This window comes from Monodon monoceros, unplaced genomic scaffold (genome assembly GCF_005190385.1).
Source record: "Monodon monoceros isolate NGI ecotype Baffin Bay Population unplaced genomic scaffold, NGI_Narwhal_1 Super_Scaffold_16, whole genome shotgun sequence".
Lineage (NCBI taxonomy): Eukaryota > Metazoa > Chordata > Mammalia > Artiodactyla > Monodontidae > Monodon > Monodon monoceros.
Genome location: NW_021703772.1, coordinates 9,549,771 through 9,576,585, shown reverse-complemented (window position 1 = coordinate 9,576,585; position 26,815 = coordinate 9,549,771). Strand labels below are relative to the sequence as shown.

Sequence of the window (26,815 nt, the reverse complement as noted above, 5' to 3'; positions counted from 1 at the left end):
AAGCTGGATGTTCACTCAACTTATGTGATAATCATTTCATGACGTAAGTCAAGCCATTATGTTGTACACCTTAAACTTACACAGTGCTGTGTGTCAATTATATCTCAATAACACTGGAAGGCGGTGGTGGGGAAAGGGATGCACAGGACAATTCTGACTAGAGTCCAGGACACTGCAAATCACAGAAGTAGGAAAATCTTGGGGAAGATGCCAGTTAATATTGGCTCATTTGCCGATTAAAGCAACAACAAAAAATTAATTACTACTATGCAACTGTCTTAAGTTTAATAATAACACTCCATAAAACAATTATTTGTTATTGCAAATACTACTCACAGACAATACAGTACTACTTTTAACTCAAAAGATACTTACTACTGTTAGTATTGGCTAAGGGGTTAGGTTTTCTCTGAATGGCACGTGCTGTTCCCGTGTCCTCATTGATTTGCTGCATAGAATTAAAATCAATAGTATAAACTCGTCCCAGAGTGGACAAGCTTATCTCATCCTCACCGACCTGATGGGCTGCCTGAGAGCAAAGAGAGAGAAACCTTGAATATAAACATGGAGAAATTTATCAACTTAAGACACAGTGGGAACCCTCAATAAATGCTAACTTACACATTTGTTTCATCAGGTTTTAGATGGTGAAGTAACTGGATATACAAGTTTTAATAGTGTGGATGTGACAAAACTCATTCACTCAACAAACCGTTTTTAATTAAACACAAATATATATTACAGGACCTATCAGGTCCCCTGAGACAAATACAGGTAAAATCCTGATGAAGGATCCAGTCATGTAGAATCACTGACATGAAGACGACACTATTTGTGTTAAAAAGGCCTTGAAGACATTGCTGACAGAAAAAAAAATTGTTATCCATAAATCTTATTATCTAATTCTTAGGTTAAAATGTTATTTACAGCATGGATTCCTAGCAGCCCATCAAAATCCTCCTTTAAACAAAATGATCCTATAAAATTATCCTTAGGAAACAAAAAAGACTTTACATTTAAATGATGCCCTAAGATTGAAAGGGACACAATTGGAACTAAAGAAAGTAATCCCCAGGGGTGGCAAATATTACAAAGTATGTATCTCAAATGAGATAATATGATTAACACTGTTTGCATGATTTTAGACAGCCTAAAGAAGTGATAAAATATTCATTCTTATGGAATTCCTTGGTTGAATGGAAGACAGGACTCTTAGGAAATATAAGACAGTTAACTAACAGTGAAAATACAATTATCGGGAAAATGCTAAAAAGAAGAATGCTTAGCGTTAGAGACCACGACCTACTTATAAACTAAGGCTAACAATGCACAAAGACCAGTCACCTTTAACTTCCTCATAACATAACAGCTAGCTCTGAATTTAGATATTTTCATAAGATCTTCCAATCTTGTAACATGTTTTTCACAAACTCATTTTTAGAAACTAACTAGGGGAAAGGACCTTAAAGAAAAAAAAGTCTAAGTGTCATGTCCTAAAAAATTCTGATTACACAGGTTGAAATTAGAAATTATATTAATACTTAAAGTAACTTATATATGAAAACATTAGTAAATGATGCTTAACATCTCAGATAATGCAGTGACCCAACACTTCCTAAACTAGGGCAAATATTTTCCTAACCTGAGAAATTTTTGAAATATTTCTGTGCAAACTTAATATGAAGAAGTATATTAAAAGAAAAAAGAATAAAATCACGCATAAAAACCTTCACAGAAAAAATCACGAAATATTTTAGTGTGCTTCTTTCCTTTGCCATTATTCTTCTTTTCTTTTGCAGAGTTCCCAAGAGTCAGTCACATAATTTTTTTGAACATTTTGTTTTCATTTATAGCATATCGTATTTTAAGTCATTAAAATCTATCCCGTTACGGTCTGGATTATATGCAAACCTATGTATATTTCACAATTTACTTAATCATTCATCTAAAGCTATATATTTAGATTGTTTCCATATTTTTGCTCTTTAAAAATACTGAGAAGCAGCTACTTGTATGTAATCTTTGCTTTTGAGAGATTTCTTCTGGATAGGAGATAGAAGCGACTTTTAGAAACATGTAGCCTAACTCCCTCTCATGTTTCCTTTCAGAAATGAGGAAACTATGGAACAAAGATCTTAAATTACTTGCTCCAAGTCAATCAGGTAGTGAGCAGCAGAAGCAGGACTAGAACACCATGTTTTCTGACCTGAACAGAAATGAGGACCTTGTTCTCAGGAGACAAAATGAGAAAATCTTGAGTTAATTCAACATTGAGCACATTTAAGTACACAAGTCCACCTCCCCACTCCAGCCCTACACCCACTCTCCACCAAAATAAGACATATTTAAACGGTACGATGAAACTACTACCTCAATGATCCGGCTGTCAATCCTGTTATAGGGATGCCAAAGGCCCCGGTCATCACGCCACTGCCATATCGCACCATCTGTGTTCTGTGCATTTCCCTTCTTAAGCATGGTATCAACTGCAAAAATGCCTTCTTTTGGTAAACATGGCATAAGTTCACTGAAAACAAAAGGTGCAATTATTTTAATAAGTAGCTTCCTGAGCTGTCAGTAAATACCAGGTTTCTAAAGTAAAATACCCTCATATAAACCACAGTTATTACTGGCCCAATCTTTACCAGATCAGAGATGTCAGTTCATACAGTTCTTGAGGACTTCGTGGAACAAGATCAATCTGTTCCTGACAACTTCCATTGGAGGCACCACACAGGAGAAAGTGAAGAGTTTCTGCAATGTCTGTAAAACCAACAACAAAAAGCAAAACCCTATGAAACTACTTATATTGCCATATTTAAAAGGCAATCATTGCCTAGGGGGGAAACAATTAGAAATATTTTCTTGTACAGCTATATACCACAGAAATTAAAGTGAAAAATCCAAATGAGTTGTCATTAAAACCTTAAAAAAATTATGAAGATTTAAACAATTTCTTTCTGAGGACATAAAGTTTGAGTCCTAACCTTCCAGCAAGACACCTAATCACAAATCCACTGCAGAGACTTCAGGGATCTTGTATTACTTTCCTTGAGGAGCTTTGCAAAAAAGTGTACTAAACATATTTTATCCTCGACTCAAGTATATTTGTATATTTGTCTTCAATTCAAATGTACTGAAAACATGTGACCAACAGAACAAAACACAGCAGTTAAAAGCATCTGAAATTACCATATTGTGATCAGGAAAACCTTTACCTTAAATGACAGTAAGCATGCCAACTAAATTTAAAGATCATTAAAATATCCTCTACCACAAGCTTCCATCCCCAGAAGACATCAGTTTATGGAAGAATTTGCATGAGAACTAGTTTAGTGTACTGACACTGACAGTGAGTGGAGGAAGCCCCCAGGCTCCAAAGGTTTTGGTCATTCTAACAGCTACGCCCTAAAGACAGGGCTGTGTCTCTGTTGGTATCTAAAAAATACTACACATATGCAAAATATACATAAACATTTCACTGAAATGTTCTGCCAGTAATCAGTAAGTTCTGTTGTCAAGGAAAGTATTCACCATTAATTTGGGCAGAGAGGTGTGGATAAATCTCTGACTCACTGAAACTTCACAAACAGTGATTAAAATTTTTAAACAGTTCTTGAAAAAGTCATTTTGCCAACTTTCTTAAGAAATATGAATAGATGGCAATGGTACATTATTAACTTCTTCTTTTTTAAAGAGATCAGAGGATGACAACAAAATGGAAAGAACCAGAGAGGTTCGCGTTACTGAAGTAGAATGATTATGCGGCAAACTTCCTAAAGTATGCAGAAGAGGTGAAAACATTCATCATGCTAAAGAAAAAATTCCAAAACGTTAAAACAAACAAAAGTCAGACAGGAATTTCCCAAACCAGGATATAGGAAAATGCTGTGCCACACCACACGGTAACAAGAGATAATCCTGTAGGCAAACTTCAAGAAATGGGAAAATTCAAGGGGGCCCTAGGGATTTTAATAAGCAAAGTACATTATGACTACACAAAAAAAGAGTTAAACCTTTCCCAAGCTTATCTAGGCAGAGAGGACTTTGTTCATGGCATAAGCAAAACAGTGTTCTCTGGGATACTAAGTTCAGGAAGGACTCAATGCTGTAAGAGGAATTTCTTCAATAAAGCACCTCAGCAACACTATTTTTCTACAAAATTCTGTGCCATGTGCTAAAATTCATAAGTAATGCAAAATACAAAACTGAGTCCCCCCCCATCCGCCCCCAAAAAAGTCCTCTTATACCACTTAATATACCGTTTGAAGTGGTGGAACAAAGACTGTTTTGTCAGTGAGTGTCATCACTGACTCCCAAGGTAACGTCCTCAGAGATTAGAATTATGGACATGAAATTAACCACAATGATAGGTGCTTCATAAAAAAGTGATCAACGCTCTACCAGCAATAATCACAACAATCTGACATTAACTTGTGAAATCTAAGGTTTAAGAGAGTAATGGGCAATGGCAATAGCAGTGCGATAAAACTCGATACCCTGCACATGTAAGTTTGGGAAAGGCTTAGAAATATTAAAGTAGCAAAGATCAGAGATATTCATCTGTGTAAATAAGTTCCAACACTTTGAGGGAAGAAAGCATTCTGGGATCATAAACTGCTGGAAAATCTAATGTGGGAAAAAAGGACTACCTATAAGCAAAAGAGAAGCAGTTACTGGTAACATAAAACTCAGAATTCTCCTAATGAAGCATCATTACTTAATTGATATTGTACAGAAAGCAATGACTTTGGGTCTTTAGCCCTACACCAAGGGTAAAATTTTAATATATTATATACTTTAAAAATTGTATGTAGGCAGCATTACTATATTGTCACAACACAAATTTATTACATATTAACATTTTTCTTCCTTTACTATCCAGTGCCCGTGATATTAGCCATTTCTACTTGCTTATGTTGACTTTACTTATTAACAGAGATTAAACTCACGCACACACACAAACACAAGCTGTTTTTCCCGTATAAAATAGAATAATAAAATAGCACTTACTTTGCTTCATAAGTTGGACAGCTAAAGTTGGACAGTTGGAACACATCAAAGAAAACATGCGAACCACCATTATAAACATCCCAGAACTTAGAATTGGTGGAGTTACTACCAATAGTTGTTGAACATTTGTTAGCAGATCTTTGGAGGCAACCTGCTGGAGTAAATTCTTCACAAACACAAGAAAGAAAAAACTGTTACTTCGTGAGGCAGCAATTTAACAACTTCATGAAAATACCAACAAAGACTAAACGCTTACCTCCTCATGTTGAAAGTTGTCCACTAGACGTGCAAAACAAAGGCAAGTGCTTTCTACTGACTTTTTGTCCTTTTTAATAAAGGAAAATAAAGTTTGTTAATATAAAACATTTTCACTGTCGTACGTCACTCCCTTATCCTCTTCCTAACCCCAAATTCTTCAAGACTTGCTTAACTAGATACGAGCTTTGAAAATGCTGTGACCCTAATAAGCAAACAATCAGTAATGTCATGATTTCAAAGCAAAGGGAATCATACTGATAGAACCTCTCTCCTCCATTAAGAACCCAACATATAAAAAGCAAATACAAAGAAAGGGAACAACTTTTGTACTTCTATAATTTCAATACCTAAACGAAAACTATAATAAAGAAAAAATAAACATCCTACCATTCTAAAAAGCCTTACAAGTATAAGTGCTTAAAACATGCATTCACTAAAAAGTTGTAAGTAGTTAAGTATGTGTGTGAGCCAGAGGTTTACTGATAATAAGAAAAACCTGATATAGATTTGCTCTATCATTATGAAAACAATCTAAATACTATTAGACTGATCTTAATGAGAAAACATTTGGAATAACTCTCATAAGAAAAGAAAGAACAATTTAATGGTATAGTTTGATAGACTTCGTTTTTTTCTAATTGATAAATGGGCTTCAGATGTAAAAACTAGGCTTAGCTGTGTAAAAATGAAAGTAATTCTGGTATTATAGAAGTCCTACACCTTTGCTGTCATGATTTAAGTCTAGAAAGAATGCTACAACAACAGGACCCATTATTTAACTTCTCTGATTCTTGGGCCATACTTCCAAAATAAGGTAAACTCACACCTAACTAGAGAACATTTCTAGCCCCCATAAAGTAAAGGTTATCTCAGCCTGCTAAGTTTTTTAAAATAAATAAAAAATGATTGGCACTACTTGTGTCTTGATCATCTTAGAAGCAAAATCCTCCAGTGATTCAATAATCAATATTATTCCACCTATCTTATGTAAACACCTTATTTAATATAGGTATACCTCATTTTATTGTGCTTCCCTTTAGTGCACTTCGCAGATACTGCATTTTTGACAAATTGAAGGTTTGTGGAAGCCCTGCACCCAGCAAGTCTGTTGGCACTATTTGTCCAACAGCACTCCCTCACTTCCTGTCTCTGTATTACATTGTGGTAATTCTCCCAACATTTTAAACCCTCTCCCCCTCCACCAGCAAAAAGATTACGAGTCCCTGACGGATCAAATAATGGTTAGCATTTTTTAACAATGAAGGATTTCTTAATTAAGGTATGTACTTTTTTTTTTTAGACACAATGCTATTGCACACTTAATAGACTACATCAGCAGTCCCCAACCTTTTTGGCACCAGGGACCAGTTTCATGGAAGACAATTTTTCCACAGATTTGGGTGGGTGGGGGGGGCCGTGTTTCGGGATGATTCAAGCTCATTACACTTACTGTGCACTCTATTTCTTTCTATTATTATTACACTGTAATATATAATGAAATCATTATACAACTCACCATAACGCAGAATCAGTGGGAGCCCTGAGCTTGTTTTCCTGCAACTACATGGTTCCATCTGGGGGTGATGGGACCGACTCAGCTCCACCTCAGGTCAACAGGCACTGAATTCTCATAAGGAGTGCATGATCTAGATCCCTCGCATGCGCAGTTCACAGTACAGTTCATGGTCCTATGAGAATCTAATGCCACCACTGATCTGACAGGAGGTGGAGCTCAGGTGGTACTGCGAGCGGTGGGGAGCGGCTGTAAATACAGATGACGCTTCGCTCACTCACCCGCTGCTCACCTCCTGCTGTGCGGCCCAGTTCCTAACAGGCCACAGGCCACCACTACCGGTCTGTCGCCTGGGGATTGGGGCGACTACATTATAGTGTAAAAAGAACTTTCATACGCACTGGGAAACCAAAAAATTCTTGTGGCTTGCTTTATTGTGATATTTCGCTTTACTGCAGTGGTCAGAACTGAACCCACGGTATCTCCGAGGTATGCCTGTATATTTTATGTACCTAATTTTCCCCAAGAAGATTTTAAGCACACTTTGTAAAGGTGACTTAAAAGTCAGATCTCTAAAAAGCTCTTTAGCAATAACAACACTTTGAAACATTACAAGAAAATTCAATTTCTCTAAAATCTCGAAGCTTAACTCACGAACTGTCCTCCACCAGGGGCTCTATAAGCTCTGCTTCTCATACTGCAACACCAGGCCCACTGATTCCATCTACTAATTGCTCCTGTTCTTCTCCAACCCCAGACAGCTGCAGTCTGCATTTCTTATTTCATTTCTATCTGGCACATACATAGTCTCATCTCTCTTCTGATCTTAACCCATACCCTCCTAGTCTTGCCTGCCTAACCCAATATCTTTCAGGAAACGGTGATCTTTCTAAAAGGAAATTCTGATCATATTACATAGGAAACACTCAGTGTTTGCTGAAATAATAAATTTACCCCTGAAGTCAAAATAGTTGAAGATATCATAAACGAAGAAGTACTGTTCATTTGGGTAAATCCACTGAAATTTCATAAAATAACCTAATATAGAGTACATGACTAGGTAACAGGAAAAAACGCAGATCAGAACATTTCCAAGTTACATATCCAGTTGGAAGATTTAAGGCCCTAGTTGAAATCAGCATTTAAAAAAATGTAATACAAACGTTTTATGATACATAAAATAGGTTCATGTTTTACCTGGTGGGTTAGCCTTTGGGTTAGCAATGGGAGGGAATCTGCCACAAAATGAAATTCATCTGGTGTGATACTCTGGCAGCAATTGGCTGCAATTGCTAGTGCATTCCGTTGGGCGTTTATGCTGAAGAACTCTAGATACAGCAAGCAGTCTGCCAAGCCACCCTAAAATACAGGAAACTGTTAAAGCCAAGAAATACCCTTTTATCAGCAATTTTAAAGAAAAGCCTACTAAAAGTCTAGCACATCACTTGGAAACAGCATGTGTACCTTATAGAGACTGCAACCTAGGAACTAATACAAATGTGGATCTAAAATCCAACATTAAATGAAATATAGTCCTTCGGTAACACTTACCGCCTGTAGAATGGCTTTACTGTGTCTACGTGATAACATCTCCAAGGCCGTCAAGGCCTGCTCTGCCACATCAATACACTGAATAACTTGCAGCTGGGAACATATACAAAGGAAACTTAAGGTTATCATTCAAGTTTTTTACTCGTTGCTCATCTTTGCATGAATAAACAACACTTTCTCTAATTTCCATCAATCTATACTGCCTCTAACCTGAAACCCACCATAAGAAACCAGCGATTTATGCGCTTAAGCCAAACATACTGGCAATACTTTTCTTTTCCTTCCAACTACTTTAAAGATATTGAAAAATATGTTTCACATAGAGAATAAACTAAATTCAATTATATAACTTTAAATCTTCATATTTAAAATAAACAGGTTGGTTTAGACAACAAATTTTAAAAATCAAGTTTTAAACTTTATACCATATTCCAAAGTTACCAGATAATGCAAATTTTACTGTGCTATGACCCCGAGCAAGGCACTTTGTCTCAGCCTTCTCAGCTGTAAAATGAGGGTATAAATAGTTATCAAGCTCACCGGGATGTTTTCTAGAAATAATGAGATTATTTTTAATCAAGTGCTTTAAGTTCTCTGAAAGATTTATACTAAGGCAGTAATTGCTATTATTAAAAAATTATAATACTGGGTTGATTTTACAAATGCTTTATTAGCATCAACTTTAAACTGCCGCTCTGCTAGACGTAAAACATTTTTCTGGAACCTTGGTTAAAAAATATACTTTAGTTAGATAATGGATGCTAAAAAATGTCTTTTAATGTGGCCTCACAATTTGATATACTACTTTAGAATTCAACAGTCAAGAGTTCTCAACTTGATTCCCCTATACCTGCTTTCAAACAAGTTGGGCAAAAGTAGGATTACCTTTTCTAAAAAGACAGGAATTGCATCTACTACAACAGCGGATGATCGAGGAAGTGCTTCCATCATGTATGTTAAGGCTCGACAAGCATGGTTCATCTAGAAAAGAAGTCATTTTTACTCAATAAAAACTCAAAATTTAAATTTGGAGTGGTTTTTAAAAACACAGTACATACTTACAATATCAAAATTATGCTCCATCTGCAGTAATGTTATCTGTTTAAAAAGATTATAACAAAGTATTAGAAGTCCTAGAAGTATTTCTTCTACTTCAACTGAAATAGAACTATATGATCCAAGAATTTTACCATACAAAAATAATATCAAGTTAAAACCTAGCACGCATACACAAGAAATGATTATGCTTAGGAGGGCATGACACATACACTGAAGCACTGACTTGGAATAGTCATCATCAGTGATCCAGGTCAAATGCAAAGCCTGCCTGCTGCTTACAACCAACGCTCCTGGTGCCTCTATTCCCCCATTCAGAAGCTCATTAACGTGTCACTGAGGGCTTAACAGGTGTCAATAAGTCCTATACATAAGTAAACAGACCAGCAATGCACTGACATTTGTTAAATTAACAACTATCAGTACAGATTCAATATCATAGCTTAAACTCTTGTAAATTAGATTCTCTAAAAGTTGAGCCAAGCACCATTTAACTCAGCTGTAAAGTACACAGTAGTATAGGATTTAAACACGATATTGATCACATCAAAAATGAATTATGCGCTAATTAAAACTCAAAGTAATATAATTATTTTACAGATGCATGAGTTAGTCTAAACATCTGATTTTATTTTAGTTTTTCTTGTGGGAAACACCTTAAGCAGATTTTAACCATGTTTTTCAAAGGAGGGGATGCAAAACTACTACAGATATACACTCCATCTTCCTGAAGCAGCCAAAGCTAACCAAAGAAATTTCCTACCTGGGGAAAGAGACAATCATTCACTGTCTTCTAGTTCAATGGAAATTTTAAATGCATTGAATTTAAGCTGTAAAGTACCTTTCAATTAAATGTACGTCAGACATCAGATATCCTAATGCAATATTCATTTAATATGAATGTCTTCTCAGCTCTGAATTATGCTTGGTAAAATATATCTATACACCAGAGATCCTGATAACTGTTTTTGTTAAACACACAACATAAACACACACACACATGCACAAGCGTGCACACTCTGTCTCAAATCACCTACAAATCAGTCACTTATAAAACACCTACTCTAAATTAAAGTGGTTGTTATGCTAACAGAAAAAGTAATAAGTTCTCCAATTCTTTAAGGTGGCATGAACCTTGTAATACCACATTTGGGAAGAACTGCTGTAAACAGATTCTTCACCAAAAATGACCGTTTATGGTCACACAGGTGTATGGTGATTGATGGATATATATTTATAATATTCAACTGTGATGAAAGATAAATCTGGACAATTCATTATTAACAGCATGAGCTGACTTGTGCAGGTCTGCCAAGTACTTAAATCTAATCAATACCACCAGCAAATTAAGAAAATTGGATTATGCTAATGTTTCTGCCTAGATTTAACAACTTCTTTATTTAACCAATAAAAACTGCAGTTTAACAGAGATAAGTACATGGTAAACCTAGTCCTTTGTTACTATTTATTTTTAAATGAACAAAAACAAACAAGGAAGTTTAATTCAGGTCATAAAAGCCAGCTATTGAAGAAATCAATAATTTGAGCATGAATATAAACATAGGTAAATGTCAGAGTACAAGGGCTAATACTGCTTTCATGAAACATTAAAAAATTAATATGCAAACCTGTAGAGTGGAACTGGTAAGACTTGAGAGCTAGCTTTTGTTACCAGGAGGTCTGCATGGCAGAAGGTAAAGAGACTGCTCTATCCTTTATCACTTCCTGCCAGAGCAGAGCCATCCAACAAATAAGAACAGGCCGAATAAAGACTATGTCATCTTGTATTTGACTGGTCTTCACTCAGTTCTCTCCGTAATGTGATAATGTGATCAAATGAGACAATCTGATACTCCAATCACAGTTTCATTTTTGTCAACTTTACTAGATGTGTAAACAAAGACTTGAATGACATTTAGCTTCCAAAGTAAAATACACTATGAATGTATATTCATGCTTATGTTAGTCTTTTGTTACTATTTCATTCAGACTTAATTTTAATCTTAAATTACAGCCTATTTCTTTAATCTAGCATTGAGAAAATTACCAAGCCACTATTTGAAAGATGTATTATGCTCAAGGGCCTACATTTAGTAATGGCAATTTCTCTTCCTGTTGTTTTCACATTAAAAAGCTTAAGCGATTAAGATATTAATAAATTCTAAATATCAACTCACAACTGTGTTGAAAAATCATTAAGATTTAAAAAATTGTTTTTCTATTGTTGAGTACTGTTTTGTTTCTTTTGTTTTTGCTCAACATAAAACCTTTTTTTTTAGCTGGAGGATCCATGTAGTGTTCTGGCTTGACTGCTCTGCCATGCACACTGCTATCAAGCATGAAACCTTGATGGCCCACAAAGAGAACCCACAAGTGAGCTGCTTGTTACTGTCCTGTGAATCACCAGTTTAAAAGAAAAAAGCATATAAGTTTTGGCATAGTACGTCAAGGTATCACCTGATGGGGCTAACAACTTAAAATTTAAAACCACGTGGTCACTGAAGTATCAAAGATAGCATAACTATTCATCAAGAAATGGTTTAGGGTTTCCCTGGTGGCACTGTGGTTAAGAACCCGCCTGCCAATGCAGGGGACACAGGTTCGAGCCCTGGTCCGGGAAGATCCCACATGCTGTGGAGCAACTGAGCCCGTGTGCCACAACTACTGAGCCCACGTGCCACAACTACTGAAGCCTGCGCGCCTAGAGCCCATGCTCTGCAACAGGAGAAGCCACCGCAAGGAGAAGCCCGTGCACTGCAACGAAGAGGAGCCCCCACTCGCCGAAACTACAGAAAGCCTGTGCACAGCAACGAAGACCCAACGCAGCCAAAAATAAAATAAAAATAAAAAATAAATTTATAAAAAAAAAGAAATGGTTTAGAAATTTTACTCATTCATCATTAACAGTCACGCACAATCTCTATAAAGCATGAAATAAAAGCACTAAGCCACACTCTACTATCTCTTAGTTCTATCCTATTTTAAAATTCTTAACGACAATGTTTTTTAGTAAAAAAAAAAAAAAATATGGGCAGCATTCAGAGGATGACTGGGATAAAACGAGGGGAAGACTCTCTTACCAAAGCTGGAACTACACTCTTGACAGGAAACCCTCCCAGTGTCTCCTCATTTCCCATGACCAATAACTGACACATCTCAATAACTGCCTGGAGTTGCTGGCTTTCATCGCTTGCTTGCAGTCCTTGCAGAAGCTGCTGGGCCTTAGAACCTTCACATGGAAAAAAGAAAATCATTATTTTTAAACACTTAATATTATTACTAGGTGTTAAGTGTGACTTTACATGCTGGCTGCTTTTCTTCTTTGGATCCCAATTAAAGGCTAGGTCTATACCAGTGTTGAGACAGGCTGCCGATTATCCAAGATGTAACTATGGCAGAGTAAATCCAGTTAATTTAAAGTAATGTCACAGTTATTTATATTTTTCTCTTTTAAGTTTTATCTTTTTAAATGAGAGAAGTTGATTGGTATTTAACAGCTGAAACAAAAATTAATATCCATAAGACTAATATGAACTGCTACCTTCAACATACATGCTTTCAAAAATATGTATATCTAGTGAGCAGAAAGCCTTCTGCAATAATAAAAACCTGGCATACAATGATGCCCAGGCATCAAAGGAAATGTTATATACCTCTAAATACCTCCATCAGAATAAATGGAATCCAAGTAACAGTGAAAAGGGCAAGGAAACAGACAAACAGAACAATGCATCTAACAAAAGGGAATGAAAAGAATGAAATATTTTCTAAAAACAGCAAAAGACTGGCCTTTTCACCTCCTCTCATTTCATGTGCAGATGCTGCTATCACAGTGCTTTAGAGTACTTCTACTTCTAAGGGTCAATTCCATCGCCCAAACATTTGCAAAATGCTAAGGCTCAACTACCACAATAAATAAGTTATCAATAAACCGAGTAAGACACTCAAAAATAAAGTCTACAAATGTGTTTCAAATTTTCCTGGACACCCTCCTTCTTGTAACCATGATCAACTCCATTAATGCGTATAAACTTATACCTGAGATTACTTTCAAGTCCTTTCCCTTCTGAGACCTTCTCAGTTTATTGTTTGTATTGTTTGTATTTTTTCCATTAAGTACTGAAATGCTTAGAAATGATATATGTTTGGAAACTGTCAATGAATGTGGAATTCATATGAACATCAAAAAAATTTTTTCCCTATGAAGCATCAATGATCTTCTGGGAGGGCATAAACCTTTCAAAGGGATACACAATAATCATGACAAGGTCTGTTTTCTCTATTAGTTAAGGCTGTGGCTAATGAACTGCATAACTATCACTGCCTAACTCCCTTTACCATAATTAAGAGTCTGTCCAAAAATACACTGCAAGACATTCAAGTTCAAAGGGACAGCATCTTTAAAGTTTTCAAACTAAATACTATCAGTTCCAGTTACGGCAGGCTTAACATTTTTGGGTTGAAATAATGTGGAAGGAAGAACAAAATGAAGGGAAAGTAACTATGAAAACAAAAGGATCTTCAGCTGCTTCTAGATTTGTTTTTAAAGAATGAAATAGTTCAAACAGAGTATACCCTAATAACAACCACCAAAAATAGGAAAAACTGACGCAAGTCGTTGGATGCTCTATCAACACTGAGGCTGGCAGGTCGAAGCACATGGATCATTTCAGCATGCTCAAACAAATCACCAGGAATACCACTGGACCTCTGGGATGTCCCTAAAAGGACCTTAGGCCAAATGACAACAAAAAGTCACTGCCAGTATTTTCCTCTGACATGTGAAGAGAAACCACCTCATACAGATCAGTCAGTTTTGGTTTTAAGGGTAATTTTATACTCCTGAAAATTACCGAGACCCCGTGTGTGTGGTTTAGATCTACTGTTATTTATAAAATGTGTCTGGAACTAAAAGAGAAACATTTTGAAATACTTGGTTAATGCATTACATATTAAACAAAAACTTGTGAAAAAGATCACAATTTTCCAAAACAACAGCAACAAGATACAGTGGCGAGTAGCACTGTTTTGCTGCTGTCGTTGCAAACGGCCTGAGCGCAAGGCTGAATGAGAGAGCTGTGCACTCACCCCTGCTCCCTCTTCCAAGCCGAGAAACTAGCTTACGAGAGACTAAGCGTGTGGAAAAACGGGCCTACTCTGCCACAAAGACTATTTAAAAGACATGGATGCGTTAGTAAAGACAAAATTAATGACTGTGTTTTGGAAGCGCATCCTTATGTAAACACGGAGTTTTTTACTAGGACCATGTGACACTGAAAAATAAAATACCTCCCAGTAGTCTGGTGCCACTGCCTTGACTCTAATTAAGGCACCAGTTTTACACCCACAACAGCTTTTGCACTTTTAGTTCAAACATGAACAAAGTAGAAAAGGAAAGACCTTAGTAGTTATTATCAGTCTTGACCTTATGAATTCAATGTAAGGATCTCAGGAACTAGCTTGGAATTTACAGGCCACACTCTGAAAACCACTATCATACATCAGGGGTTGGTAGGCAAACATCTTCTACAAAGAGCCAGAGAGTAAATATTTTGGGTTCTGCAGACCACAAGGTCACTGCTGCCACTACTCGACCCTGGCACTGTGGCACAAAAGCACACACAGCCAGTACATAATCCGAGCATGGCTATATTCCAATCAAACTTCATTTTCAGACACTGAAAATTGAATTTCATTTAAGTTTCAAGTCACAAAACAATTTTTAAACTTTTTCAGCCATTTAAAAAGTAAACATCACTGTTAGTTCACAGGCTATATCAAAACAAAGAGGAGGCCGGTTTGGCCCTTGGGCAGTAGTTTGCCAACTGCTGATACAGAGAGAAAGAGAACCCACAGCCTTTCAGGGAATCACAGGAGGCTGATGTGTTCAACTGAATCGACCCCACTGGACATTTGCTGAGTTCCGAGGCTGTGAAGAGGGCTGGGGGTTGAGTCAGAAGTTTTGGTAAGACACAGTGAAAACTCCTGCAGTCTCAGGGTGCTCAGAGGACAAAATCCCCACAGAGGAAGGAGGCCTGACTCATACACAGCCAGTGCCCTGCCTTCAGACATCTGCCACACTGTGAAACTGCATAAAGAATAGAAAGTGTAAGTAGACAGACTTGCAAGGTTCTCAATCAAAAAAAACCCTGGGAAACGGTTCCCTGGTGGTCCAGTGGTTAGGACTCTGAGCTTCCTCTGCCGAGGGCCTGGGTTCAATCCCTGGTTGGGGAACTAAGATCCCACAAGCCGCACAGCGCAGCCAAATTCAAAACAAACAAAAACAAACACACAAAAAAACCCTGCCAGGGTCACAACAGAGAAACACGGATGAGCTAGAGGTGAAATGAGTCATAAAAAAATAACTTGGTCAAAACAAGCTAAAGCCCTGACTAGAGCAAAGTGATCAGCTTCTGACCCTTTAACACAGAAAAAGAGAAAACACTCACTGGTAGAAAACATCACTTGGGGTCTCTTCCGTTCACATAATCAATGATCAGACATATAAAGAGGCAGAGGAATATGTGACTAACAATCAAAAGGGGAAAAAAGACAATAGAAGCAGGCTAACACCCCTAGAAATTATAAAGTAAGTATTCTATAACTATGATTAATAAATTGAAAATATAAGCGTGGACGGACAAAATGGGTAAGAATGTAAAGAATTTCAACAGTGGGACTTCCCTGGCGGTGCAGTGGTTAAGAATCTACCTACCAATGCAGGGGACACAGGTTCAATCCCCGGTCCAGGAAGATCCCACATGCCGCAGAGCAACTAGGCCCGTGCGCCACAACTGCTGAGCCTGTGTTCTAGAGAACGCAAGCCACAACTACTGAGCCCACGTGCCACAACTACTGAGCCCCCACACCTAGAGCCCGTGCTCTGCAACAAGAGAAACCACCTCAATGAGAAGCCCATGCACCGCAACAAGGAGTAGCCCCTGCTCACGGCAACTAGAGAAAGCCCTCGCGCAGCAACGAAGACCCAACGCAGCCATAAATAAATAAATAAATAAAAATAAATAAATAAATTTAAAGGAAAAAAAAAGAATTTCAACAGAGAATTGGAATCTATTTTTAAAAATCAAAGAACTGTCTAGAACTGGAAAACAGAGTATCTGAAATTTAAAATTCATTGATGAGTTTAACCAAATACTGAAGAAGACAGCAGAAAAAAGAATTAGTGAATTTGAAATACGGTCAACAGAAAGTTTTCAAACTGGGGGGAAAAGAAAAACCTGGGAAAAACAAAAACAAAAACAGAGCTAGAGAGACATGGTAGATCAAGTCCAAAGTCTGAACATGTACAATCTTGATACTCCCAGAAGAAAAGGAAGGAGAATATCTGAAGAGATGATGAGATAAGTGAAACAACATATGAAGACATAACGGCCAAGAATATTCCAAAGCTGATGAAAGTTATCAACTCAGAGATTCAAAGGCTCGGTGGAACCTGAGCAAATTAAAAATGAAAGAAAATGTCACACAGGCCTAATATAGTCAAATTATTAAAAATTAATAATGGTTTGAAAAAGCAAATCTTAAAAGAAGCTGGGAGAAAAGAACTGCCTTGGAAAGGTAACAGTAAGACTTTTAAACAGAAACTATGGAAACCAGAAGAGCACTACAAAGTACTAATATGAGATTTTATACCTGGGGAAAATTACCTTTTAAAAATTAAGGCATAACACATATATATGGAATCTTTAAAAAAAAAATGGTTCTGAAGAACCTAGGGGCAGAACAGGAACAAAGACGCAGATATAGAGAATGGACTTGGGAGGAAGTGAGAGTGGCATTGACATAGACACACTACCAAATGTAAAATAGCTAGCTAGTGGGAAGCAGCCGCATAGCACAGGGACATAAGCTCACAGGGACAACAGCTCGGTGCTTTGTGACCACCTAGAGGGGTGGGATAGGGAGGGTGGGAGGGAGAGGATATGGGGATATATGTATACATACAGCTGATTCACTCTGTTATACAGCAGAAACTAACACAACACTGTAAAGCAATTACACTCCAATAAAGATGTTAAAAAAAAATTAAGGCAAATCAAGGATTTCTCCAACAAAAGCAGAGAGAAATGATTACTAGCAGTCACTCACTGTATAAAAAAAGTTCTTTAGGCTGAAGGGAAACAATCCTGATAGAAGAAAGGGACTTCAGGAAAGAATTAAGAACACTGGAAATGGTATATATGTGGGCAAAAATAAAAGAATATGGATGTTCTAAAACAACAATTGTCTTATTGTGTTTATAGCACATGTGTAAGTAAAACTAAATAACAGCATAAAGGATGGCAGGAGAAAAAGAGTTAAATTGCTGTAAGGTGGTTGCACTGTTTGGGATATGATAACGTATTACTATATGGTAGGCTATATATAATAAGCCAAGGATACGCATTATAATCTCCAAAAGAGGCTGATTTACAACACCTGCCAAAATGTTGTACACATTTACCCTTTACACAGCAATCTCCCTTCTAGAAATCTATCCTGAAGATAACACAGGTAAAAACAGGAAAGCTGTATTTCACTGCAACACAACCAAGACTGGAAATAACCCAAATGTCCAACAGGAGACTGGCAAAATAAACTGTACATCCACACACTGCAGCACTGTGGCAGCTTTACAAAAGGAATGGGGAATCTCTCTTTCTCTCTCTCTCTCTGAGCATGTGCGTGACGCGCACAGCAGCCATGATAAGTGAACACCAAAACATACTGTTAAAAGCAAGGCAAAGTATGTAAAATTTACTACTCTTATCTAAGAAAGTCAGTGTGTGTGAAGTAGATAATACGGATTTGTTTTTGTTTTCTTAAATAAATAACAAAAGGACAGGCCACAAACTTACAAAGGTTATTTGTGTGGGAGGAGGAAACAGGCTAAAGGGATAGCAAAAGATAAGACTTTTAAAAATTTGTAGATTTGACTTCAGGAACCATGTAAATATAACAAATTATAAAAGCAAGACTACATTTTAAAGTCAATCCCTAAAAATTAAAAGCAAAATAAAGCAAATGTGCTAAACCAGCCTGGTGGCATGAATGTAAAGAATTATTTCAAGTGACTCTAAAACACAAAGTGAGATATATCCCAAGAACAAAAGAACTATTACAAAATTAAAATTTTCTCAATAATACTATTTTTGGTGTTAGGTTGGAATTTTGTACTGTAGGATAAAGCAAATAAATATCACTGGGAACTGAAACTTTTGGCACGAGGGAAAGATACAAGATAAATAAAACCCCTGCAGCCCTGAATGTGAATTGGCAGTATCAACTCATGATTTTTAATCTTAAAAGATTAAATACAATTATTTCCTACTTTTGTCCATTAAAAGTGTCTAACAACAATTATCAACCCAGTAGCAAATATGCCAACAGCCCAGACTGTGGAATCTAAATATCATTTCCTATAAAGAAAACCAGGGCTCTCTGAGGCAATGCCTGATTTCAGGTTGGGGGGGTAGGGGGTGTTCAACTTGGCTCATCAGAAAGCAAAGAGGGCATCAAAAACTACTGAGATCACATCAGAAAGATCAGATGATGACTAGACAATTTCATCGTCAGTGAAAATCAATGAAATGGCTAAAACACATCTCAACCCAACTGACAATGACACTTAAAACAAAAACAACAGCACTCTGAAGGACGCAAAACTGGTAAATAAAGGGTAGGAAATATTTTTCCTATACCAACTATTCTCCTGGGTAACCAAATAGAAGGGAGAGATATTCTTTATATATTTCAACTAAATTACATCTTTTACTTCGAATAAATGAAGACTGATCATTAGATATGAAATGCTTTAATTTTTAATCCCTGTTGTCTAGACTTTGTGGGCTTCCTAATATTAGAAATCACTACCACTTTTGCATAGTCTTTCCTCACCAGAGGCAGAAAATAAAGAACCAAACTTGAACCTGAAAAAGCCTCTAGATCCAACTACCTGTTTAACAAGAAGTTTACTTTTTTTTTTTTTAACTTTTCCATTTGAGCAATGGAAATCTGACTGAATGGGTATCTATCGATAAGGAATTACTGGTTTCTTCTTCAGATATAATAATAGTAATGTGGATGTACGCATGCATGTGTATGTGTGTTTTAAGGGACATTATCTTGAGCTACATGATGAAATGTTTATAGATAAAATTATATAATGTCTGGGATTCATTTCAAATTAATACAAGAGGAGGGATGTTGGTGGGTGTAAAGACAGACTGGCCATGAAGCAGGCACTGCTGAAGCTGGGTCATGGGCATGGGGGTGTGTCACTGTTTTCTACTCTGGTTCTGGTCTATCGTTTATATTCACTTCATGTGCAATAGTCAAGCCTTAATATGGATTTCCGATGTTTAATGCTAATATTCTTGGGTAGCTCTGAAACAATTTTTCTTCCCAGCCTTCTCCCCCAAAATAAATGAAGTGGAAAAATAAATGAAATCAAATTTCTCTTAAAAAATAAAAAAGTATACACATTAAAAATATGATCTATACTTTGCCATCAGTTAAATTAAAGTTTTTAAAATGTATTTATGTGAGGACTGGAACATTTGAATTCTAGACACTTACTAAGGATTTTCTTAATATAAACTTTTTTAGACAGTACTGTGGTTATGTCCTTATTTTTACAGATATAAATTCAAATATATGCAAATGGCAAAAGTTAAAAAAATAAACTTGGGAGTGGGGAGAACAACAGAGGATATAAATGAAACAATGGTCAGGTCATGTGGATCGATAATTGTTGATGGGTTCATGGATGTTATTATACTACTAATAATACTCTCAACTTTTGTGTATGCTTGATCTTTTTCATAATACAGATAAATCCTGATTACCCTTAGTTTAAATCCCACACTTGCTGCTGACCTGCTGCAAAGGTCCAACATGACCTGGCAAGCACCTACACCTCTCAGATTTCATCTTCTACCACTCTCCTTTCACTTTCCATAGGCACCTCCTGCTGTCTCATGAGCATGCCAAACTCATTTCCACCTGCGGCCTTGCACTCCTTTTTCCCTCAGATCCCTGCAGAGCTGGTTTTCTCACTCCATTCTGTTCTCCACAAAATCACCTCAGAAAAGGTTTCTTTAACCAGCCTATCATCACACCAACAAACGCCTTCCTAACTCTGCTTTGTTTTCCTTCACTGCATTGACACAACCTGAAATTTTACTATATAGTAATTGTTTATTGCCAGGGTCACTCTCTAACAGGGAAGCTTCCACGTGGGAAACAACTCTGCTTATTATCCTATTCATGACTCTGTACATCCCAGTGCCTAATAAACAACACTGAATAAAAATGCATACTCAAGGGTTCTCGAGAACTTTGCAAGAGGCTATGTTATTTGAGAGATGAGTATCAGGGCAGCAAAAGCAAAGCAAAACAAAACAAAAACAAAAATACCAGCTGCCTCAGAATGGGAGAAAATATTTGCAAACGAATCAACAGACAAAGGATTAATCTCCAAAAATATAAACAGCTCATGAAGCTCAATATTAAAAAACAAACAACCCAATCCAAAAATGGGCAGAAGACCTAAATAGACATTTCTCCAAAGAAGACATACAAATGGCCAAGAAGCACATGAAAAGGTGCTCAACATCACTAGTTATTAGAGAAATGCAAATCAAAACTACAATGAGGTATCACCTCACACCAGTCAGAATGGGCATCATCAGAAAATCTACGAACAACAAATGCTGGAGAGGGTGTGGAGAAAAGGGAACCCTCTTTCACTGTTGGTGGGAATGTAAATTGATACAGCCGCTATGGAGAACAGTATGGAGGTTCCTTAAAAAACGAAAAATAGGGCTTCCCTGGTGGCGCAATGGTTGAGAGTCCACCTGCCGATGCAGGGGACACGGGTTCGTGCCCCGGTCCGGGAAGATCCCACATGCCACAGAGCGGCTGGGCCTGTGAGCCATGGCCACTGAGCCTGCGCGTCTGGAGCCTGTGCTCCGCAACTGGAGAGGCCACAACAGTGAGAGGCCCACGTACCGCAAATAAAAAAAAAAACAAAAAAACAAAAAATAGAATTACCATATGACCCAGCGATCCCACTACTGGGCATATACCCAGAGAAAACCATAATTCAAAGAAACACATGCACCCCAATGTTCATTGCAGCACTATTTACAATAGCCAGGTCATGGAAGCAACCTAAATGCCCATTGACAGACGAATGGATAAAGAAGATGTGGTACATATATACAATGGAATATTACTCAGCCATAAAAAGGAACGAAATTGGGGTCATTTGTAGAGACGTGAATGGATCTAGAGACTGTCATACAGAGTGAAGTCAATCAGAAAGAGAAAAACAAATATTGTGTATTAACACATATATGTGGAACCTAGAAAAATGGTACAGGTACAGATGAACTGGTTTGCAGGGCAGAAATAGAGATACAGATGTAGAGAACAAACGTATGGACACCAAGCGGGGGAAGTGGCGGGGGGTGGGGGTGGGATGGATTGGGAGATTGGGATTGACGTGTATATACTAATATGTATGGAATGGATAACTAATAAGAACCTGCTGTATAAAAAAATAAAATAAAATTCAAAAATTAAAAATAAAATACCCGCTGCTTCTTAAAATCCTCCAGTACAAGTACACATAATATGAGCACATGTACACACATTGCATTATTTCTTTTTAAACTTAGAATATTTAATGGAAAATTATACAAGTACAAATTTATTTGTAAGGTCAGAGTTAACAACCTTCGGTAACACTTCAGAAATTTTGAAATTAATCAAGACTGAAGTCTGCAAATAGCCTACTGATTCTATGGAAATATTATTGATGAAGTAAAAAAGAATGTGTGTGTGTGTGTATATATATATATAAAACCGAGTCACTTTGCTGCACAGCAGAAATTAACACAACATTGTAAATCAACTATACTTCAATTTTTAAAAATGCTTAAATGTAAATTTTATTGCTTAAGGAAGCTAAAGGTAATATTCTATACCAGACAGAATTTAACTGAATTTGTGATTATGCAAAATCATATTCTTAGTTACAAACTGAGACTTAAACAATCACTCTTATATCTAGCATATATGATAAGATCTCTGGGTTATATTAATTTGATTAAATGAGTCTAGTTACTGGTAATTGTGCTGAGAAATCTTTCCTCTCAGGCTCATTTTATAATCAACTGCCTAATGGGTAAATTTTATTATACCATAAAAATCTCAAGACACGAATCTGTGCAAAGCATGCAATCAGATGCTATAATAATGTAATCACCTGAGATCCTATACTCTTCTATAGTTCAAAAACAAACAAAATGAAGGGTCAATCTTGTTGTAAACGTTGGAGGGTTTTCTAATGGTTCCAATTCAGTAATCAAAAATAAAAGGAGAAAATCTTGAAGAGTTGCTATTATTTAAGGCAAGAATGTGCAGAAACTCTGTTTTCTAAAACAGGTTAAAGTTCATGAAAGCTTCCTTATGTGAAAACTCTCTTACATGAATAGGTAAACAGTAGAAACAGCACTCAACTAATTACTAAGAGTTCTGAGGGGAGGACAAATTTAAAAGTATTCACTTACTAGCTCCGCTTCCAATTGTTCTATGGAAAAGTTGTGACATCCGAGGACCAAGAGGACCAAACAGGTGAGGAGGAAGACCCCTGGCCTCTAAGAGAGCTAAGGAAAAAAGAAGGGCAGGAGGAGTAGGTGAAGTGTTAATACAACTGATCTTATCTAGAAGTTTCGAACAACTGATTCATCACATAATTGATTTAAACAATTACTTTCCATTTTGAACTTTAAGTTACATTAAACTTTTCAAGACCACTTGTATATACTAATATAATTAGTGTAAGTTACAACACCCATGTGTCTACTCCAGGGCATCTTAAGGTTTTATGGAGATATTAAATATCCGTGCCGGCAGGGACTATGTAAATGGTCCAAGAAAAACCCAAAGTAAACATTTATTTTGAAGAAGTTATGTTAAGCACCTTAGCTATTTCACTCTATTATTTCCCAGTCAGATACTGATCATGAGATCCTCTAAAAACATAGGAAAAAAATCATTTTTCTCAGTTCCCAAAAGTGAGAAAAACTGTTCATAAGAGTTCTAGTCAAAAAGCGATTGCTATAAGTTCCTTCAGGAACTTAAAAGGAATCTGAAACTGATTCATTAATGTTTCTTGTAAGCCTCACACTGGGGATCTATTCTATAAATCAGCTGTCTGAAGATAATAAAAATACATATCCATGTACTTGTAAATAATGTATACATAATATAAAGCTGCTTTTTAAAAGCACTTACAACATTATAATACCTTGAGTTTATGTATACAATCTACATTCATTTTCAAACAGTTGATCAAGCATCCTACTAGATGCAATATGTCATTAGGTACCAGAGCACAATATATTAAGCTACCCCTTGTTCAATATCTCCCTTAATGTATTACTAGCTATACATGCAACCATAATGAAAAAAAATTTTTAAACATAAAAAATAAATATACTATATAAGACTTTTATCTAGTTAAACAGTAAAGATGAAGAGCCAAACGGATCATCTTCCAATTCCAAATCATCAAATCACCACTACATACAAAGCTTTTTTTGGAGGTATGGGCACTGCTACATTATACTTTTATGAGCTTATCCGAATTAACTTCAACAAAGAACGGTATAACAGGCAGCCCATGACGAGTTTCTTGTAAGCTCAGTAACTCTCTTTACCTTGCAATCGTCCCATCTCAGAATCATCCGATTCACTCTCCCCAGAAGTGGTCATGCCCACAGCCCCTGCAACAGAACTAGAGGCTTCGAAGAGGGGGGGGAAAGGTGAGGGTTAGGAGAGGAACATTTAAATTCATTATGTCTGGTTTATCTTAAAAAAGAAAAAGCAGAGTTTTACAGACAACAATGAATAAAGGCAAACGTGTCTGCCCATTGCACACCAGCTGTTATTCTAGACTTCATCATGTAGGTTTTATGGAAAAAAGATGGCTCAACTACATTAGAAACAAGCACAATATACAAGCTTTGCATTTCACTCGTACATGGTTTTCATAGTTTCCTCCTGTCTTTGAAACTGTTCCTGAATTGAGTCTTATCCTGAACTCCTCTACCAAAAGTCCATAAACATAACACTGCTAAAAAACCATTGTGATATTTAATAGATGGGCAATTAGTCACAAACAGAAAAGCAAAACTGACATTTGGGGAAAATGTTCCATGTAGATGTGTGCCTTCTTCAGTCTGCTTTATTCCTGGACTATAGCCTGGATACGATCGTTTGCCATGTTTTCTTTCATTTCAAGACTATGCAAAGATTATGCTCTCTTATTTCCAGGACAAAACATTGAAGAAACACATTACAACTGACAGAAGACTGCAAAACACTGAAGTACAAAAGACAGGGCAACTAACACGTCAAAACAAATGCAGAATGAAGAGTTCAGATTCAGAAGGATTCTACTACCCAAAATGCTAACCTGATCGATAATTCAGTCTAAGTAAATAGTGGCTGATTCTACAATATTATAAATCTGACCAGGAGATGAAAATATTTTCCTATAAAACTAGCAGTTTTACTGTCCCCTCCTCTCAGTGTCTGTTGAGTCCTAAAGCATTTTTTGTACATAGACGATTCTCAGCTGTGTATGACCACATCATCCACAATACCTTAAGTCCTGTCCACTTGACAGATGGTGACAGAATGCAAGGCAGGAAGAATATTTTTGTCATTATTAAAAGAGGCACATGGATCACGTATGTGAATGTAAAGAGTTTTTCTGAAGAAAGAGATGTAAATACACCAGCCACCAACTCTGTTTTCTTAATACTTTTCTTCACCCCTCATTTAAGTATTCTAACATTTCACCGGGATTTTAAAAAAACTTGTAGAAAAATGTACGGTTTAGAACAGGAATTAGCAAACTGTGGCCCACAGGCCAAATCCAGTCCAGCACACCACTTTGCAAATAAAATTTTGTTAAAACATACGCAAACTCATTCACTTACATACCTGTGGCTGCTTTTGTGCTACAACCAGAGTTGTTCCAACAGAGCCTGCATAAAGCCTAAAACATCAATTATCTGGCCCTTCACAGAAAACGTTGGCAACCCCATGATTTAGAGTAACAGGCTAAGTAGAAATGCTAATATTAAGGAGTAATGGAGTTTAGCAAAATCCACACTTCTCATGGAAAAAAAGGAAATAACAACTGTACTTATATATATATATAAGGCTACTTGTAGGTAGCACTCATTAAATGCAGACTGTATGGAGAACGTGTCCATGTGTTTGCTCTCAACCATACAGAAAAGTATTACAAGCTCTACCATGCACATGGGGAAACCAAGGCTTTGTGTCTTTGAGTGCTTGCCCAAGGTCGGACAACTGACCACGGGCGTGAGACGTGAGCCCAGGCAGTCTGACTTCGCATGCCGCACTCGTACGAGCTGCCCGCTACCAGCGCCTCGCACTTACCCTCCAGCACTCGTTCCTGATTTCAGTGCCGCTGCTTCTTCGCGTTATACAGAAACCACGCCAACCAGCCCTGCTACCAGGTCCCAATTATGACTGAACTTAGTCAAGTGGCTCTTAAACTTACTTTGAAACTTTTACAAAATGTGGAAAGCAAATACTAAGTTTTGGCAAACAAAATTGTTGGTTTTTCTTTCTTTCCTGCTCCCCCCCACCTCAAAGGCACACTCTGGAACCACACATTTTTTAAGAAAAAAAAAATCACAAGTTCACTTAAGGTAATGCTGGGTTTTTCTTAAAGCGTATCAGAGGTTCTACTAGTTTGACTTTAAACCAGTCTACAAATCTACAACTTACAATTTTAAAGGTTTAACCTTAAGTGACTTCTTAAACATATTATTCTAAGAACTGACATAATGAATAATAAATACCTCAAATTGCCCTGACACAAAGACATTAACCAAGACATAAAACTTGTAAAAGCACAGAATTAAAAGAGCTGTTAAGAGTATTATAGGGAGGGTCCCAACCTTAAGGGAGCCACAGACCCACTACAAGGAGGAGCAGGGATATTCTGGTTTTTAATCAAGTCGAGGGCCTATTTTGACACAAATCAGTTACTGGACCCAAGGAAAAAGATCCTTTCCAGCTGCCATCCCTTTGATGGCAAGTATTAATAGGCGTTTGCTTACCATAGCTTCCTTTTTTCTAAGTTTTACAAAATTAGATCAACCAAACTAGCTTACTGTGAGCGGCTGTTTGTAAAGTCATGCAGGTAAGGAAATGTAACCCATTAATAGCAGTCAGCGAGAAAGTTGCTTCAATCAAGGCATCAAACCTTGGGCAACACACACAAAATCCATCCCAACACAATTATAAAAGCAAGGCTATCAAACAGAGAAAATCCAATGCCAGATTTTAAGAGGTGTCAATCTTTTTTGT

The 26,815-nt window shown here is 36.9% G+C and overlaps 1 protein-coding gene across 14 annotated transcripts in view; it reads right to left on the bottom strand.

Moving 5' to 3' along the window:
* TRIP12 (thyroid hormone receptor interactor 12) overlaps nucleotides 1–26,815 on the bottom strand; it is a 147,892-nt gene that overhangs the window by 40,913 nt on the left and 80,164 nt on the right. For 5 of the 14 annotated variants that reach the window (XM_029226109.1, XM_029226119.1, XM_029226113.1 and 2 more), the window contains 12 exons: nucleotides 24,121–24,204; nucleotides 22,969–23,064; nucleotides 12,472–12,620; nucleotides 9,398–9,433; nucleotides 9,221–9,316; nucleotides 8,336–8,428; nucleotides 7,982–8,143; nucleotides 5,270–5,338; nucleotides 5,014–5,179; nucleotides 2,646–2,763; nucleotides 2,368–2,527; nucleotides 376–529 (listed from right to left, as the gene is read on the bottom strand). In XM_029226109.1, the coding sequence (XP_029081942.1) occupies nucleotides 376–529; nucleotides 2,368–2,527; nucleotides 2,646–2,763; nucleotides 5,014–5,179; nucleotides 5,270–5,338; nucleotides 7,982–8,143; nucleotides 8,336–8,428; nucleotides 9,221–9,316; nucleotides 9,398–9,433; nucleotides 12,472–12,620; nucleotides 22,969–23,064; nucleotides 24,121–24,204 (1,383 nt within the window). The remainder of the gene's footprint in view (nucleotides 1–375; nucleotides 530–2,367; nucleotides 2,528–2,645; nucleotides 2,764–5,013; nucleotides 5,180–5,269; nucleotides 5,339–7,981; nucleotides 8,144–8,335; nucleotides 8,429–9,220; nucleotides 9,317–9,397; nucleotides 9,434–12,471; nucleotides 12,621–22,968; nucleotides 23,065–24,120; nucleotides 24,205–26,815) is intronic. The other 9 variants (XM_029226111.1, XM_029226114.1, XM_029226118.1 and 6 more) reach the window with 3 other exon arrangements.